General features: G+C 43.3%; 1 protein-coding gene across 2 annotated transcripts in view; it reads left to right on the forward strand.

Moving 5' to 3' along the window:
• RYR2 (ryanodine receptor 2) overlaps positions 1–17,120 on the forward strand; it is a 550,937-nt gene that overhangs the window by 484,396 nt on the left and 49,421 nt on the right. For both annotated transcript variants that reach the window (XM_090263510.1, XM_090263509.1), the window contains 6 exons: positions 1,549–1,648; positions 2,825–2,904; positions 6,227–6,303; positions 7,064–7,137; positions 15,693–15,773; positions 16,544–16,632. In XM_090263510.1, coding sequence (XP_090119636.1) covers positions 1,549–1,648; positions 2,825–2,904; positions 6,227–6,303; positions 7,064–7,137; positions 15,693–15,773; positions 16,544–16,632 — 501 coding nt within the window. The remainder of the gene's footprint in view (positions 1–1,548; positions 1,649–2,824; positions 2,905–6,226; positions 6,304–7,063; positions 7,138–15,692; positions 15,774–16,543; positions 16,633–17,120) is intronic.

Here is a 17,120-nt window from a genome sequence, read left to right on the forward strand (position 1 = left end):
GGAGGACAGTGTAAGATTGTTGGGTCTAAAAGGAAGAATCAAATGTTGCTCACCAATCTTAAACAACCCCCGAAGAGCAGACGGAAGGGTCTTCTTTCAGTTTTTCTGAAACTGTGTTGCTATTACAATATGATTTTGTGTGTCTGTGTGGTTTTGTTTCTGTTCTGTTTTTGACTTCACAGGAAGAGGTTTAAACATGAAGGCAAACCTTTTAGATGTCAGCATGGCTACTACAAAGCAAAGCTGCCTTTTTTTTTTTTCTTTTCTCTGCTTCCATTTAGGCCTATCACATAATTTAAGAAAAAATAAAAATTTAACTGCAGGCGCTCTAACTATAGTGTGAAAAAAACCCTGATCGATTTTGTTTTCGCAGCACGATATTATCAAAGATTTAAGAAACAATTTTGCCAGCATCGGCGAGAACTCTCTGGTAACAGCATTGATGTCTGTGTCGGTTGCTTTTGGTTTAAAGGTTTCTTTTTTTCATTTGTTTGAGCCCATTTCTTACCCCTCCTTTGAGTTTATTTATTTTTCATATTCTGTAACCAGCAAGCCTTCATTTTTTAAACCTCTTCCATCTTCCAGTGTCTCTTTTCCGTACTTTGATGGAAAGTTTATGGCAGCAAAGCGGTCCCTCTGCTGCAGCTCCTCCTGCTCTGAGGTCACATATGTTTTGGCCGTTGTGTTGACGGACATGATACTAATTGAGCGTTTCATGTCCCATTGACTAAGCTTCTCTCCACGCCATTGACGGACTCGCTGTCACTGGGCTCTATGCAACTCACACTTTGCAACTTATACTGCTTAGTCCCGTCTCAATTCTCCAGCAAGCTGGGCAGCTCACGGGAATGATCCTTCCGGTCTTGAACTTGCTGTGCCTTTATATTTTCTCTTTATTTTCTTCTTTATGTTTTCAGTGGTAGCTTGAGTGGAACAGAGCAAACTCCAGCCATTGCGCAGCAGCACCACGCAGCATTGTTTGTTGCCACCCGAGAATGCAAAATATAAAGGCACACGGCTTCTTTAGTCTTGGGGGGTGGGGGGCACCGGGAGATCTTTCTCATAAGTCCGCTTCTTAGCTGAAGCCTCCTTTTTATCCATATCGGCTTTCAGTTTTGCTTAAACTCCCAACACGTCTCAGTGAACGTTTTTCTGTCATTCAGTGATACCTTGCAACTCGAGCCATTTGCTGAGCAGTATCAAGTTATGGCCATGACACAGGAGATGATTCAAAACGTGACAAACATGCACAAATGTATAATTCAGAAAGTGCAAGTTTCAATGATGAAGTACAGCTACTTCAAAACTATGGTACAGGCTTTGGACTAATCCAATCATTAAAATTGAGACAATCCATTCCTGGTAAACCAGTTGACACAAAACCAAGAGTCGAATACGTGAACATCCGTATACTAACAGTGTTGGTGTTGAAATGGTCCATAATGTTGCCATAGAGCCCGTACATGAAGAGGTGACTAAAAGTGTGGTTGGTAGAAGCTGCTCTGCCGCCCGGGGGCCACAACATAAACGGTTGGGGTTTGTGTTCAGGAGAAGGAGATGGAGAAGCAGAAGCTTCTGTACCAGCAGGCCCGGCTGCACGAGCGCGGCGCCGCGGAGATGGTGCTGCAGACCATCAGCGCCAGCAAAGGTGAGGCTCGGGCGGGCGCGGCGCTCCCCCCCCTCCCCGGGGACTCCGGGCCGGGCCGCTGGCTCGCTGGGTGCCCGCGCTTCTGGGTCGTGGCGGGGTTGGTGGCTGGACAGACAGGCCCGCCTGCAGTCGGGCTCTTGTTTCACGGCCTTTTTTAAAGATTTGGTTTATTTCTGCTCGAGCAGTTCTGGAAATTCTGTTGGGACACAACTCTAGCGAGCTGCTCACCTGAGCCAGGCGGGCGGACGGTTCCTGGGAGAGGCCAGGGGATGGTTCCCGGCTTCGTGGCTGCGTGGTCTCTCTCAGAGCAGCCTGTGGCGTGGCTGTGTCTCAGTGAAACTTTATTTACAAAAACCGGTGACAAGCTGGATTTGGCCTTCAGGCCTCAGATTGCAGACCCTTGATAGAAATGTGTAGACTTTTAAAGTGGGTCCTTCTTAAAACAAAGTAATAGTGCTATTATATTTTTCAGTGGCTAGCAATTTTAGGATGGTTTTTCTTACATTAATATTTTCTTTTTGAAAACATTTTTGCTATTATTTGTGATAAAATGGAAAATTAATGGAGGCACACTGTAAATATGGAGATTATTTCTATTTCTAACATAAGTATAGGCAAATAACATGAAGTAAAATATACTAAATGATAGTTAACTCGCTGGATTTAAAATGTTGCCATTATTATTTGAATGACTTCAGATTGGGACTAGTCATCCTAATAAAGCAAGGCTATAACATTTTAAGGTAAAAGTGATGAAATGAAAATGATAAAAGTTGCTCAAACATAATATCCTTCAGGGAGCAAGGAGGGACATTTTCCTTAAGGAAAATTTTAAGTGGCTTGTATTATTGATTTTAATATTATTTTAACATGCATGGTTTTGAATTTTAATAATTTTAGTTCTAAGTATTTCAAAATCAATCGTTTTTTCATAGCTTTTTATTTGTCCTCATATAGTTTTAGTTCTGTCTGTATTACCCAAAATTTGGTAAAAACGTTGATGTCAAAGTATGCGTTATTACTTTTAAAATACGTTTTGGTGTGTTAGTCTGGCCCCGCCACCGCTATAGAGATTTGTGGGGTGGCCATAATTTTAGAAGTATACGTTCTGAGGCAGCATAGGTTCATATGGCAGGTAAAAGGAGGTAAGGAACACTGTTCTTTTATATTTTAAAGGTGAGACTGGACCAATGGTAGCTGCTACTTTGAAACTGGGGATTGCTATCCTAAATGGAGGGAACTCTACAGTACAGCAGGTAATGATGCACTTTTCAAGCAATGAACTACATGGTCCTCCTGTGGAAATACTTGAGTCATCCTAAAAGCACTGTTAATTGCATGATATTTCATTTTCTGTGTAAAACATCTTTATTTTATGGTCTTGTCCCAGCATTCAAATATCTTCCAGGTGCCCTAAACAGCCACGTGGGCACTCACTCTCATTAGAATCTTAGGTCACCCACGTGGCGTCCTCACATGCAATACTCAGTCCACGTGACCGCCCAGCATTGCCAGCTGGTGGGTTTTATAGTGAAAAATGGATTCTAGGCCTAGCTAGGTAACATGTCTTGTCAGGTTACAGCTCCTAGAAGGTGCTTTTCTGGACTCTGTCGTGTATTTGGTATGAAGCTGTTCCTAGGTTAACACATAAGCAGGATGCACTGTCAAGAATTATTTTAGTTGTCATTATTTCTAGTCTCCCAAGAACTGAGAAAAATCACTTGGCAACCAAGTTTTGAACTACACGCTGTTTACGTTAGACATGGCTTGGGCTGGGGTTTTAATAACTTCAGCCAGAGCGATGGAGGAGGCCATCTGGAGGCCAAAGCCTGCGAGTTTGTTCAAGTAAGAGTGCTGTATTTGAGTGGCTTAAAACAGCTGTCAGAAACAGACTGTCGCTCCTTGTGCATGGCACACCTCACCTCGGGAACACTGTTCGTGTGGCCTGGATTGAAGTGCTAAGCTCAGATAAAATTCTTGTGCTAATTGAAAAACAACAAAACAATGTAGTTTAAACAGCAGATTGTTATTCTAAAGCTAAAACCTCTTCTTTTTATATTTTGGCTTCTGTATGAGAAAGAAAGGTTAATGGACATTGAACTAATAACCAGCCTTTCTTGGGTAAGTTTTTGTGAGGCAGGTACAGGGCTACCTAGATAGAAAAAAATGAAAACCTTAGAATGTTTGACTTAGGGTTGCTGTGAACCTCAGAATCACTACTGTGGGAAAGGGCATGAATATGCTTCTGGAAGATCTTGGAGTCTAAGGAAAGTGAAGCAGAGAAAATTTGGTCAAGTTTGGACCAGGTTAGGTGGCGATGCATCAGAGCTGAAAAACTCTGTACATTTTTCTCAAATTGCGTACTTCGCTCTGTAAATATAGTCATTGCATTTCAGGACTGAAAGAAAACACAGAAGTCATCCAATCCACAGTTCTTAGCTTTTCCTTTTTAATGCTTCTGACAACTCAGTGAAGCCTCTGAACTTCATCTGTGTGATCTTTATAAATGCACAAAGGAAAATTGCACAAGTTTACAAAAGGGGCCAAACGTATTGAAATGAATGTGGTTATCAAATGTTATAAAACAGGTTTTTGATAAAGTAAAGTATTTCTTTATGAATTCATTAAGCAAAAGACCTAGTCCTCAGTCTAATAAATATTGAGAAGAAATGATTAGTATAAATCTTTTTAAATGGCTGTAATGATTGTAACGTGCTCAGAAAAGGCCTGGAGTTTCTGTTAGTGCCACAACGGTAGTTGCTAACCCTGCTGTGTTACTGCTTAGCTTACCAGGGGAAAGGAAAGCTCACTTTCAGTGAGAAGTTAGGGAGAATAAAGATCTATTCCATTCGATTTATAAAGGTCCTTTTTTTTTTTATTTCCATAGTAAACGACTGCATTATTTCCAAAAAAGGAAAAATAAAAACCTACCTAATCTCTCCACAATATTTGTCAAATAATTTCTCTTGCTTTGTGTTTCACTCGAAAAGAACTTAATTATGTAGTTTACATATTCAGAAATTCTTGTAGTCAAAGGAACCTTGAGACATCTTATGGAAAATAATACATTGATTAAATAATAAGACAAGAATAAACTCTGTGTTTCATGTACTCACAACTGTAAACCTACTTCTGTCAACCCCTGTATGTACTTATTGTTTACATAGATCTTTTTATTTCTCTAAACCTTTGGATATATATTTTGTTACCTCCCTTTAACCCTTAAGGACATATTCATTTTGTTTTAAAAGACCAATGACTAATAAGTGCTTCATGTTTTATTAGACCAGTAACTTATCACCACCCTCCCCAAATGGCTATGTCTCTTGTGCCTCTCCATGTGTACAGATTTGTGGGTATGTGTGTATATATGCATGGGTAGGTATATGCATGTATTCTACATATGTATATATACACAGATGCATACACACATATGTGTGCATGGGTATATAGGTGTATAGGTGAATACATGCACACATGTACATCGACATATGCGAATGTATGTATGTGTGTATACATATATGCGTACAGTCATGTGTATGCATGCATATGTGTGTACATGCATGTGCAGATATGTGGTGCATATATGTGCATACATATAGTTATATGTGGGTATGCGTATGCATGTATGCAGGCATGTATATACATATATACACATATATACCTGTATATATAGGTATATAATGTAAATATATTTATACATATGTGTGTATGCAGCCTTTACATATTTAATTTTATATGACTTTTGACTCTGAAAAAAGATTACTACCAAAATTTTGACTTATTTAGCTGAGCCCTGTTTAAACAGCACTAATCACAGGAATTACTCACTATTCAAAATTTGAGGAAGATCAGTACTTAACTGTTTTCAGAAGCTCTGGTATGCCTGTGGTTGTCTTTTCACCTTGTATGTACTCATTTGAAACCTCCAACACATTTTATCACTTTTTAAAAAGCTCTTCCGTTTTGATAGGTAACAATAAGCCAACAATAGGAGCCATGCATTCCTTTAGTGTCTTTTACATTTATGCTTCACCACAGAATCTGGGCATCATTCTGAGTACAGAGGAGGAAAATTTAGTTGTCAAATGATTCGTCCCATTCCTTAGCTAGAGATGGTGCTAACAGAAACCTCATTTCTGTCTATGACATTGGCATATGGTAGACACAGCTCTTAGATTGTAGCGGTTTAAGGAACGCACTGTTGTACAGAAGTCTGTGACTGACATCCGGGTGGACCTTCCAGCCAGTGACCTGAAGCGTCTGAATCTCCTGATACTTAAATAGTGATGAGGAGAGAATGCAGTTGCTCCTTCCGACATCTATGATACTTTTGGTTTGTGTAGAGCAGGGCCCAGTTCCAAGTCATGTTCATGTGCTACACGTGGACCTGGACCGTTCTCCGGGACATGCTGTCACCGTTTCCTGGGGAAGATGACATTGGTAATACCCGTATGCACCGAATATCATTTTGTCTTTATTTCAGAATAGGAGGTTTGTTTTTGTTGTTGTTTGTTTGTTTTACTTAGCAATAACAAGAGTTAGACTCAGTGGCCTTGTTGTTTGTATTTACTGCAGAAAATGCTCGACTACCTCAAGGAGAAAAAGGATGTGGGTTTCTTCCAGAGCCTCGCTGGCCTGATGCAGTCCTGCAGGTGAGTGTACACCTTGTGTCCATTCTGACTCAGAGGTGGTGTCTTTCAAAGTATTTGTCTTACATTGTGGACAGTAATTATGCTTAGAAGAACTTGTAATGATTAAACATACTTTAAAGAGGGGGGTGAAAGATACTGTCTTATTTTCTGTCTTATTGATAGGTGTTGTAACATCTTAATTACTAAATTACTCAGTGTTAACAATGTGTTAGAGTAATCTCCCCTGTGCTTAAATAGAGACCTTGGAGAATTAATATGCATTCTGCATACTTGCATATGAATGATTATGATTTTTAAAAGAGAAGAAAGAAAATTCTACCTCATTTTATTTGGGGGCTTGTGGACCATTTCTCATTTTTCCCAAATGAATGGTCCTTAACCAACTAATTTGTGATAATTACTTTATATTTGTAGCATTTAAAATCATTCAGACAGCATTTGACTAAGGCACCTGACACACCCTGGATGTAATGAGCTATCCCACTGGAAAAACATGGTTATTATAATTATATTTAAGTATGTCTGCCAACTTTTTTACATACTCCCTGAGCTAAAACCCACCAGGGCCTTACATTTGACTTTCACGTGGGTTGTTTCTGCCCAGGCCTGGGGAGAGACCAGTCCACCACCAGGAAATATGGCTGGTAGGCATTGAACTGGGCTGTGTTTCCGGTATATGTTAACATTTGGTTCACATTTCAAGATATAAGAAAGAAGACTTTCTACGACTCCTCTGAGTGTGTTTCTCCTGTTACTGTAGTGTCCTCGACCTAAACGCGTTTGAGCGACAGAACAAAGCTGAAGGACTTGGAATGGTGACAGAGGAAGGATCAGGTATTGGTTACTTAGATTACAAGGGTCACCGGTGCCCACCGCTTTCCTGAAATGAGCCAGCTATCCATGACCTTGACAATACAGAGAGATACCAGGTTATCTTTAAAAGGACAGGATGCTTATGCGACTCATTTAAAAGCTCCTAACTGGACACTTGCAGATCCCACCCAGTCCCCACCTTCCATAAGCCTGTCCTCTCCTTACTGTTTCCTGTCTTCTGTTGTGGCCTTACCCCTGTCTGGGTAGTAGAAAAAGACCCTTTTTAGAGAGTTATCCACAAAATGAGGAAGCTTGTGGATGATCCAGATTAGAGGATGTGATAGAAGCAAGTAGCCTTTCAGATCCCCCAAAGGATCCTTGTCCCTGCCATCGCCTTCCTTTAGCACAGTGACCCTTGTGTCTCACAGACCCAGCCATCTTGGTAGGTCCAGAGTCTCTGGTGACAGAAATTAAAGAGGAATATTTGTTCCAATAATTTACATGTGCCCCCAAATGACTCGCATATTCTTAGAGTTTTTCTCTCTATAATTAGATGTGTGTATAAACTAGAAGAATTAGCACACAGTACAGTTAAAGCAAAAATAACTATTGTTGCACATTCATTTTAATAGTTAAGGAAAATGAATATTTTCATTTTGATTTGTTTTTATTCTTTGTGTTTTATTTTTAAATTAGTTTTAGTGAGGCTATTGTTTATCTGTCTTTGGTCTGGTTTGGAGTTCTCTTATCAATACATTAGTTTTGGAACACTGAGTCTTCTATAAAACTAACCTTGCTGCAAAAAATAAATTTTCTCTCATTTGCCATTTGTAGTCTGCTTGCCTTCCTGAAATAATTTAGAATTAACTAATCTATCTATTTCTGTATAGATTTTTTCTCACAACAGAAAAAAAGTATTAGTGCTTATTTTTGCTATATATAAAAAATTATCATTTAGACCTATTCTAATGCTGCTGCTGGTGCTATACAGCTCTGGTGTGACTTTATATTCTGCTTGGCAGTCACCAAGTATTAGTCATGCTGTAACTTAGTTGTGCTATCTGCCCTCAAGAAAAATCACCAGCACCCACTAGCTTAGGTTTCCTGAAAATGAATACCAAGGCAGAGCTGTACCTGTTGGTGTCAATAGTCAGAACCCCTGGCCTGCGGGCCTGCCCCTGTCACCAAAGTTTGGGGCATTTTCCAGTGTAAAGTGCCTGAAAATGAATGAATTCTCTGTGCAAAGTCTGATTTCCCTGTTTGGGCATTAGAAACATTTCTGTTTTCCTTAAAGGGTTACCTAATGTTCCCGAGACTCTGAACACAGTTCCCAGAGTCGGCCTTAGTCCTGGTTCCTGCTGGCTCCCACGGGGGGCTGGTGGCCACCCAGGTTTAAGTTTCTGGGTGTCCTTTTCATTGTCAGCCAGAGCTGAATTGGAATAGCATGTGACCCCACATCAGAAACTGACGGTGTGAGGGTTTCGGCACCTCTCAGTGTGAGGCTGCTGCGATTGGTCTGTGCTGTCTCAATACGCACCCCAAAGTAACAGCCCAAATCGATGAACACATTTTCTATTTTATTTCCTTACACACAGCAAAACCAAACCAAAATCTCAACTTTTCTCTTCCCCCATTTCCCTTTCTTTCATCTCCTGTAAATACACTGTCCTTCTTTCCTCAGTCATCACTCATGAGCGCGGTAATTATTAACAATGAGCTGCCTTTCATTTATTTGCTTCTTGATTAGTTGCTGGCTTTGTGTCTCGTCTTGATGGTGACAGTTTTTGTGCCTTCTCCCTTTCACAGACCATTTTAACAAGTAGTTACTTAATTTCTACTATTATGCATCCTGTTCTTCTTTTTCCTTTTCCTATGAGGATACTTGGTTGTTAAAATGTTAGACATGAAGAAACAACACGCATTTAAGTTCTGTTGCTGGATGTGTTGTGTCCTGTTTCTTCCATTTAACAAATGCTGGCAGACCCGGTGTTTGCTATGGAATGAATGAGCCTGGGCGTGTGCAGTGGCTCCCTGTGGTGTTTCTGTCTGGGACGTACTGTGGCTTTATGGCTGGCCTGCGGGACACCGGAAATCAGTGACCACCAGGGCGGGCTCGGCTCCACCCTGCTGCTGCCCAGCGGCCCTGCTGGGTCCCTTCCACACACTGAGAGTGACAGGTTTTCTCTAGTCCTTCGAGAGCATCACTTGTTCAACACCTTCTGAACATGAAAACTAATTTTGTCCTTGAGGTCAAATTCAAAGAACACTAGAATAGTAGAAATCTTTACTCTCCAAACTCATATAGTAACAAAGATGGTACTGGGATGTCAAATAGTCTCTAAAGGCCTACTACACAATGGCACTAAAGAAGGGAGGGATGATACCTGGTTCCGGATTAAGAACAGCTAAAGCAACTCTGTCTTGTGGTGTATTTTAAAAATGTGTTACATGGCCATTCTTTTAAGATTCAACAAAAGCTGAGAAACGTCTGTAGCCTCTAGGAGAAGGAAGTCAATCCTTCCTTTGGAGTTACATGTAGAAAAACCTGGGAAATTCAAGTCCGGCGCCGGCGGCATTGCTGCCGGGCTCGTGGCTCCCGTGAGAGAACGGAGGCTGTCAGCTAAAGCTGCTCGTCCAACCTGTCTTCATGAGGCTGCGGCTTCCTGATGATGATAAAGGACCATAATGGGAACGCTTAAGCCCCCCGATCCCCACCCACACCCCTCCAGCGAGGTGTTGTCCACGTCACCGATGAGGAAGGAGACTGAGGCGCACGGGTCCCACGGCTTTTCCCGGGTCACGCAGGCCCGGGACAGAAGTGTGGGCTTTCTGCCTCACGCGGTTTAACTGCCCATCCCCCAGGCCGAGCCCCTTGCCCCTCTGTTACCTGGCGCATTGGCTTTGGTGGCAGTTTTCTGTCCCGTTACCTGTTGTTCATTGCTCCCTTCAAAGACCCCAGTCTGTTGCCAGTTTTTGCAATTACCGTGAAAGTTTTAAAATCACTCTTGAACTTTCTGTGGTGACAGGTGATATTCCTAATCTGGTATTGAGAGTCCATTAGGAAATTTCCATTTCTTAAAGGTCCATACACAAAGATTTCAGACCGTTGGTGTATGTTCCTTTTTCTATTACTGTCACTGTCATGGTGGCCCGGGGTCCCTATCCCTCCTTAACCAAATCCACTTGTTTCTACAAAAGCCCACTTATGTAAAAAAAATAACAGGAACAAAAACACAACTCTTCACCAAGTGTGTTTTGTAAATTTGTGATGTGATCAGTGTTATCTTCTCTGTATGTTTTTAATCACATGTGTTCTCTTTTAACATATAATGACATTCAAAGCAAAAAAAACCCTGTATGAATACTTAAAATGTCATCCTGTCCTTGGATTTGTAATTTGTCTGTCCTCAGAATCATTTAACCTCGCTACTACCATAAGTCATTACGAGCTTGAGTATACAGCCTTCCTCCACGCAGACCTCCTGGTGTGCATGGGAGATGCTCCGCTCCATTGCCGCTCGCTTGGCCCTGGCTGCAGACCTCAGAGCAAGTGATCTGATTCCTCAGACCTTGTATGATATACATAAAATCTATATAAAACATGAACTACCAATTAATCTTCCTGAATCTCCATCAGCTCTGACTGGTATTTTAGTAGTGGCTTCATCAAGTTTATGTGGTGTTGAAGCACAAAGCCTCCGTTTTCATGAACCGATCGCAAGGATAGCTAAAGCTGTCTGTAACTTCTGGCCAGCCTGGACATGGTCACTATTGTCGGAGCTTCCAGACTTACTGGCTGTCCCCCAGGGCCGACCCTCAAAGGCCTCTCATGGCCGCAGGCCCGGGCACCACCTGCCATTCCTGAGGGTGCACTTTATCCTCAAGGAAACTGGAAGCACTTGTGTCAGTGTGAGTGGCTGCGGCCTTGGAGTTCTTCAGGAGCTCAGTATTGTGTAGACAGACTTTAAACGAGTAACTTCCACACAGTGCTCTGTGAGGGTGAGGGAGCTGAGCTGCATGCCTGATGCCTGCGGCCTGGACAGCCTGGGAGAGAGGAAGACAGAGGCACATGGAGGAGGGGCAGAGCCTTGTCGGAATGAGCCCCAGCATGGCTGGTGGGAGCCGCGAGGGGCCCTCTGTACGAGCCCGGGAACCTGCGCTTTCTTCCCGAGGCCATGGGCAGGCTTACACAAGAAGCACCGGAGCGACGCTGTGTGCTGTGTGAGGATCCACCTGGAATTCAACCCCTAACATCCGAGGTTCGCAACGTGCTTCCAGTAGAACACACCAACCCTGCTAACTTCCCGTTTGCCATGGGGCAGGCTGGGCCTGCAGGGCGAGGAACCAGAGCGGCTTCCCCAGGCCGTGGGGAGCCTGAGGTTGTGCTGATGGACAGACAGGCTGCAGGGAGTTCTCAGGAGTGTGTGTTTCATGATTGCAGGTCAAGGCATTGTCCATGTGGCTAGGTTGTGCACAGCCGTGGCAGGCCGCCCATGGGAGGCAGGCGTCAAGTGTGAAGGCCCGTGTCAGTCAAGGATGGCGACGTGTGGGATGGATGAGGGACAGTCAGGGTTTCAACAGCATCCTGAGAGCCGAGAGGGAGCAAGGGAAGGTTACAGGAAAAAAAAAAGTCTGCAAATCATATTTGAAAGCAAAGAGATATTCCCTCCACGGTTAGCATATACTTTAATCTGAGCCATGGGACGCACCTCATTTATTTCACATGGCGGTCACTTTTGTTTTTACTGTCTCGGGATTTGACATAGGGACTCACTTTATGCACCGGCGTCAGTTTGTTGCCTTCGTTTATATATCTGCACTTAATAGAAGTTACAGAGTATGTATCCTGTCCATAACCCATGGAAGTTCTATATTTAGAAATCTAGTTCTTTTGAACTTGACATTTAGTCCTATTGTGCTTTGCCTATTTCAAAGCAGTTGTACTTTTTAGCACCAAGTTGATTCTTCCAACAGCCCTGTGAGGTAAGGAGGTCAGGATTGTTAATTTCCATGTGATGAAAGAAAGGGACAGCACAGTAAACTGACTTTCCCACAGCCACACTTCTAGGAAATGTCTTCCTTGGGTCCTAACATGGATGGAAACAAGCAGGCGCTCCTGCATTAAGTAGCAGGCAGTGTGTGGTCAAAGGCTGTTACCTTACTGATTACTGAGGGGCCCTTTATGAAGTTTACAAACTATGGCCCAGTGGGTCCTAAAAGACCTTATAATGTTGGAAGTGCCTGCCATGCCTTGTCTCCCCCATTAGACTAGGGGCTGCCTGTGGTTAGGGGTCATGTCCATGAGTCTTTAACCCTAGGACCTCACAGCATGCTTAGCATAGAGGAGACTTGATGAACGGTTATTCAGGTTCACTCGGTTTAACCCCTTGGCCTACAGTGACCGGCTGTAGGATGTTAGTCAAACTACAGTGTTTCTCAGGCATCTACTAAACCACGAAACGGGATCCATAGCACTATGGATCATTGCACGCCTGAACCGAAACGGTTAGAAAGCACATCCAGCACAGTGCCGAGCACACCACAGGCACTGACCAAATGTTGACTCTGTATCCTTATTTGTTAGTTCAGTGGATATAATTTAAGCAGCTGCATTTAAGCCACTTGAGCAGCAACACTGAAACTAACTGCCCCCATGGAGTCAAATACCTGACTTGTCACTCCTTAAAAATATTGTTAGGCTTAATTCTTCAGTGTCACCATGATACAAAATAGATATTTCAGTCTTTCCAAGATCAGTAATCGTCCGAATCATTTCCTCTGTGGTCGTGAGGAGCTCGAGATGTAACCAGTCTTGTGTTTCCTGGTCCTCAGCCTTTAGCTTCCCAGCACCATAGACCTGGTGATAAAACACCTGCAGCTACGGGGAACTTACCCCTCTCAACCCTATTGATCCAATTCTATTTTCATGCATACTAGGTAACCTTTTTCCTCCTTTTATTTTATTAACAACTACTGATAATTCATTTTTACTTATTTTATTTTATTTTTAGAGAGAGGGGAAAGGTGAAAGAGAGGGAGAGAAACAACACTGTGTGGTTGCCTCTCACTTGCGCCCCCAGCTGGGGACCTGACGTGCAACCTAGTCATGTGCCCTGACTGGGAATCGAACCAGTGACACTTGGCTTGCAGGCCGATGCTTAATCCACTGAGCCACAGCAGCCAGGGCTTTGATAATTCATTTTTAACAGTTAATAACAATTAAACCAAGGTTTGTCCAGATGTAAGGCCACAAACTTTGATCTGTGACTGTGGATATTCTAAGTAAATACTTGTGTATCTTTTTAATGGGCTAAACCAATTGTGAATAGAACAATAGTCTTTAAAGACATTAACTTTATTAGATCTCTTAAGTAGGAATTAATGGCAGCTTGAGTAAATAAGCTCTACCTGACATTATTGCAAAGTGAAAATTTATATTTTTGAGAGTATCTTGGGTCAGTAAAATTAAGATGCTTTTTGAAAATACAAACACATATCACCCAGGCATGCTCTTCCTTTATTTAGTGTTACCGCCACTGTTCCTAATACTGAGCTTCCCAGAATTTTTGAAAACAGTCACGTGGGTTATGAAAAGCCAGTGAGGTAGACGGTGCACGTTGTCCTCACTTCATAGGTGAGAAAACTAAGGTGCAAAGAACCAAGTAGTCGTCAGCAGCGATGTTGCAATAACTCTCCCGTTAGTACAGTATTAGACATGGTACGCCCCTTGTAATTGAAAACAAAGGCAAAGGAAAGCTCTTCACAGTAGTTACATTCGGCCATCACGCAGCTATTACAACCAGTTTAAGAATGTAAGAGCACCTTCATCTCCATTTCACTGTGTCATTACTTGTCATTAATCTCCGTTTCCATCGTCCAGTGGACTTTCTGTGTCACCTGTCACGGCGTGCGCTGCTCTCCTGTGCCTCCTGCAGACATAAAGCCTTGCCCCTCTCTGGCTGTCCCCCTTCCTGCAGCATGGGCGGCGGCAGCATTTTAACCAGATGCAAACGTGTGCTTCATGCAACCCCACCCCTTTGTAGCTGGCTCACCCGGTGGGACGGGACGGAGGCTTCAGCCTCCCTCCCCTGCCTCCTTCTGCCGTGCGCAGCATGTCCTCGTGTGAGCGAGGCTACATGTGTGTGTACACAGTCGAGAAAATACCGTGCCCGTCAGCAATGGCTCAGACCTTACTCTGAATCAGCGTGCCGTGCGCTGGGCATTTCCAGGTCCACGGGCAGCCTGTGGGGTACTTACTTCAACGTTAACTGTTCTGAGCAGTGTCTATCAAAGGTTCCTCGTTCCACATTGACTATATGAACACTGAAAGTATGTACGTGGTTTATTGATTTGATTTTCTGAGGATAAAACATTTTAGATGGGCTCACAAGAATCGGCAAGGCTATGTAACTAACTGCTAATATTTTGATTGAAGGATTATTTTTTAAACTCTTCTGATTAGAATAGCTCATGAAATGATACTAAGTATTATCGATGAGGTCAGTGTATTGACCCAGACTGGTCTCCCTTTCCTATCCTGTCATGAACTAAACACTGAGGAATGGGCTTATTGGCCATGTCATGAGATTTAAAACCATGTGCATTTAGCATGTAAACTTGCCACGGGGCTGATTTGTATAAAGTCTTAGTCTGGTCACCAAAGATTGTATCTTACAGGCTCACAGGGGAACCCATACAGTGATATCATTTACTTTTTAAAATGTTTATATTAGTTTTCAAAATGGTTTTGCTTCCCAACCCTTCCATTATACAAAGCCTGTCACTTTGAAAGTCACAGAGTGCTTGCTGGTAAGTCCATCAGCTCGATCATTATCCTCATCCCCACTTTTAGTTCAGGCGACCACCTGATCACTGCATAGTGTTCTTTTTTAACCCAAAGTATTTCCAGCCTGAGAATTTATTGTTATTATTTTTAAATACATAAGTGCATTCATTCAAAACAACATTTTTTGTAATTTTGCTTTCTGAACTAATTTCAATTCCAGAGCATTTTTTTTCACTGACACTTTTTGCTCTTAAAAACAGCTTGCATTTGTGTGGCGTTGGGTTTTTTTGTTTCTTGTGTTGTTGCCTTCGGAGTAGCTTGTGCTAAAGATGCATTTAAATTGGAATACAGGGCGAGTATCTGAGTCCCTTCTGTGGTGTCATCCCTGCCCCACACGTACACTTAGTTTTTGACGCTGCAGAGGACGCAGCTTTAACTTGAACATTTGCGCTAGATGCAGAAATCATTTCTGTACACATCTATATTAAAAAAAAAGGAAAGAAAAAAAGCTTACATCTTCAGCTTGTTTCTAAAATGTTGCCAAACCCATGCTGCTACTTTTGACGGAGAGAAACCTGAGTGTTGAGATTCAAATGTTCTTTTCTGACAAAGACAGCGTGCATCTATCTGCCAAGCGCACGGTCCCGTGGGCTTCAGATAGAGGAGTGGCCGTGACCTGCGACTGCTTTCGTTCAGAACGGTGCTAGACCAGCGTGCAAGTGTGGTGGCGGTGGGGACGGGCGGGGGGCATGCTCACGCCAGCGGTTGATAACGTCTGGATTTTCTGCAGGAGAAAAGGTTCTTCAGGATGACGAGTTCACCTGTGACCTCTTCCGCTTCCTGCAACTGCTTTGTGAGGGACACAACTCAGGTTTGTGAGGCCTGAGGCTGGGCGATGGTGCCAAGGAATGCGTGTGTGCAGCCCGTGAGGGCAGAGGCCTGATGGTGCCAAGGACGCCCCCGCCCTGCAGCCCCGGCACGCGCTGTGCGCACTGTGACGTTTTATAGGTCGCGTTGCTGCTTCCAAGCCCTTTACAGCCCTGTCACTAATTCTTCTCAGTTGTCCCGAGGAGGAGAAGACAGGTGGCCCGCGAAAAAGATGCAGACCGGACAGGTCTCTGTAGAGAAACGTGTAGCGTCCCTGCCCTGGTGCCCTTTCCCTGTACCTGGGGAAGGCACCCACGGTGTCACCGAGTGTAACGCGACTCGCCCACTGCTTACAGACGCAGCCTCCCCCGCCGGTCGTCCAGGAGGGCGGGAGCGAGGCGGGGATTTCTTGTCTTGTTTCCTGGTCCCCTAGCACAGTCCTGAGGAAGAAAGGATTGCTGAGCAATCTGATTACTGCACCCTAAAAGGAGGAAGTCCTGTCCCAGTCCCATGCCCAGAGCTCTAGAGCTAGGATCAGGGAACGAACCAGCAACCTCTTGGGCAGAAGTTGAACATTTCTGTCCTGGGGAGCACCCAGATATGTTTATGAGGTGGTCCCTCACTTTTTATGGAAAAGATGAATGATTTCACATTAAAACTACTCTTGGCCCCAATGGTTTTGCTGGAGATGTCATTTGCTTTTGGAATTATTCGAATAACGAGGCATATTAAACTTTGACATGAGCCTTAATAACATCTTTTGGTCTTTCTTAGATTTTCAGAATTACCTGAGAACCCAGACTGGCAACAACACAACCGTCAACGTGATCATCTCCACCGTGGACTACCTGCTGAGGGTTCAGGTACCCTGCCTCCATGGCGGCGACAGACCAAGGGGTTGCTTAGCGGCAGGCAATAATGCGGAGGATCAGTATGTGCAGCTGGCATGTCGTGATGTGCTCTGGTTTGTGACTAGTCAGCTCTTCCGCCTGTGATCAGCCTCCGGGAGAAACGGCCGTCCTAGTCTCTCTGTCTCTGATCCCGGCTCTCCTTTGCTCATTATTTTCTTTCTATAAGTCTCGGGGTTTTTTTCCCTACATATTTTGGCTTGATGACATATTAAATTTTATTTTTTTCTGTAAAGCACTTACATGCTGTGCTCTCTCTGCAGCTGATGGATAAATGGGGGAAGGATATTTGAAACATTCTCAGGAATGGGGAAGACAGGCTTTCAAAATACCTATATATTTAACTTTAATAACCTCACGTTAGATCTTTTCAGCTGTCCTAATATTTGAATTAATTTCAAAATTCCGCTTAACACTCAATCAGTTAAAAAACACTCTGATAC

This window comes from Furipterus horrens, unplaced genomic scaffold (genome assembly GCF_987537825.1).
Source record: "Furipterus horrens unplaced genomic scaffold, mFurHor1.1.pri manual_scaffold_15, whole genome shotgun sequence".
Taxonomy (NCBI): Eukaryota; Metazoa; Chordata; class Mammalia; order Chiroptera; family Furipteridae; genus Furipterus; species Furipterus horrens.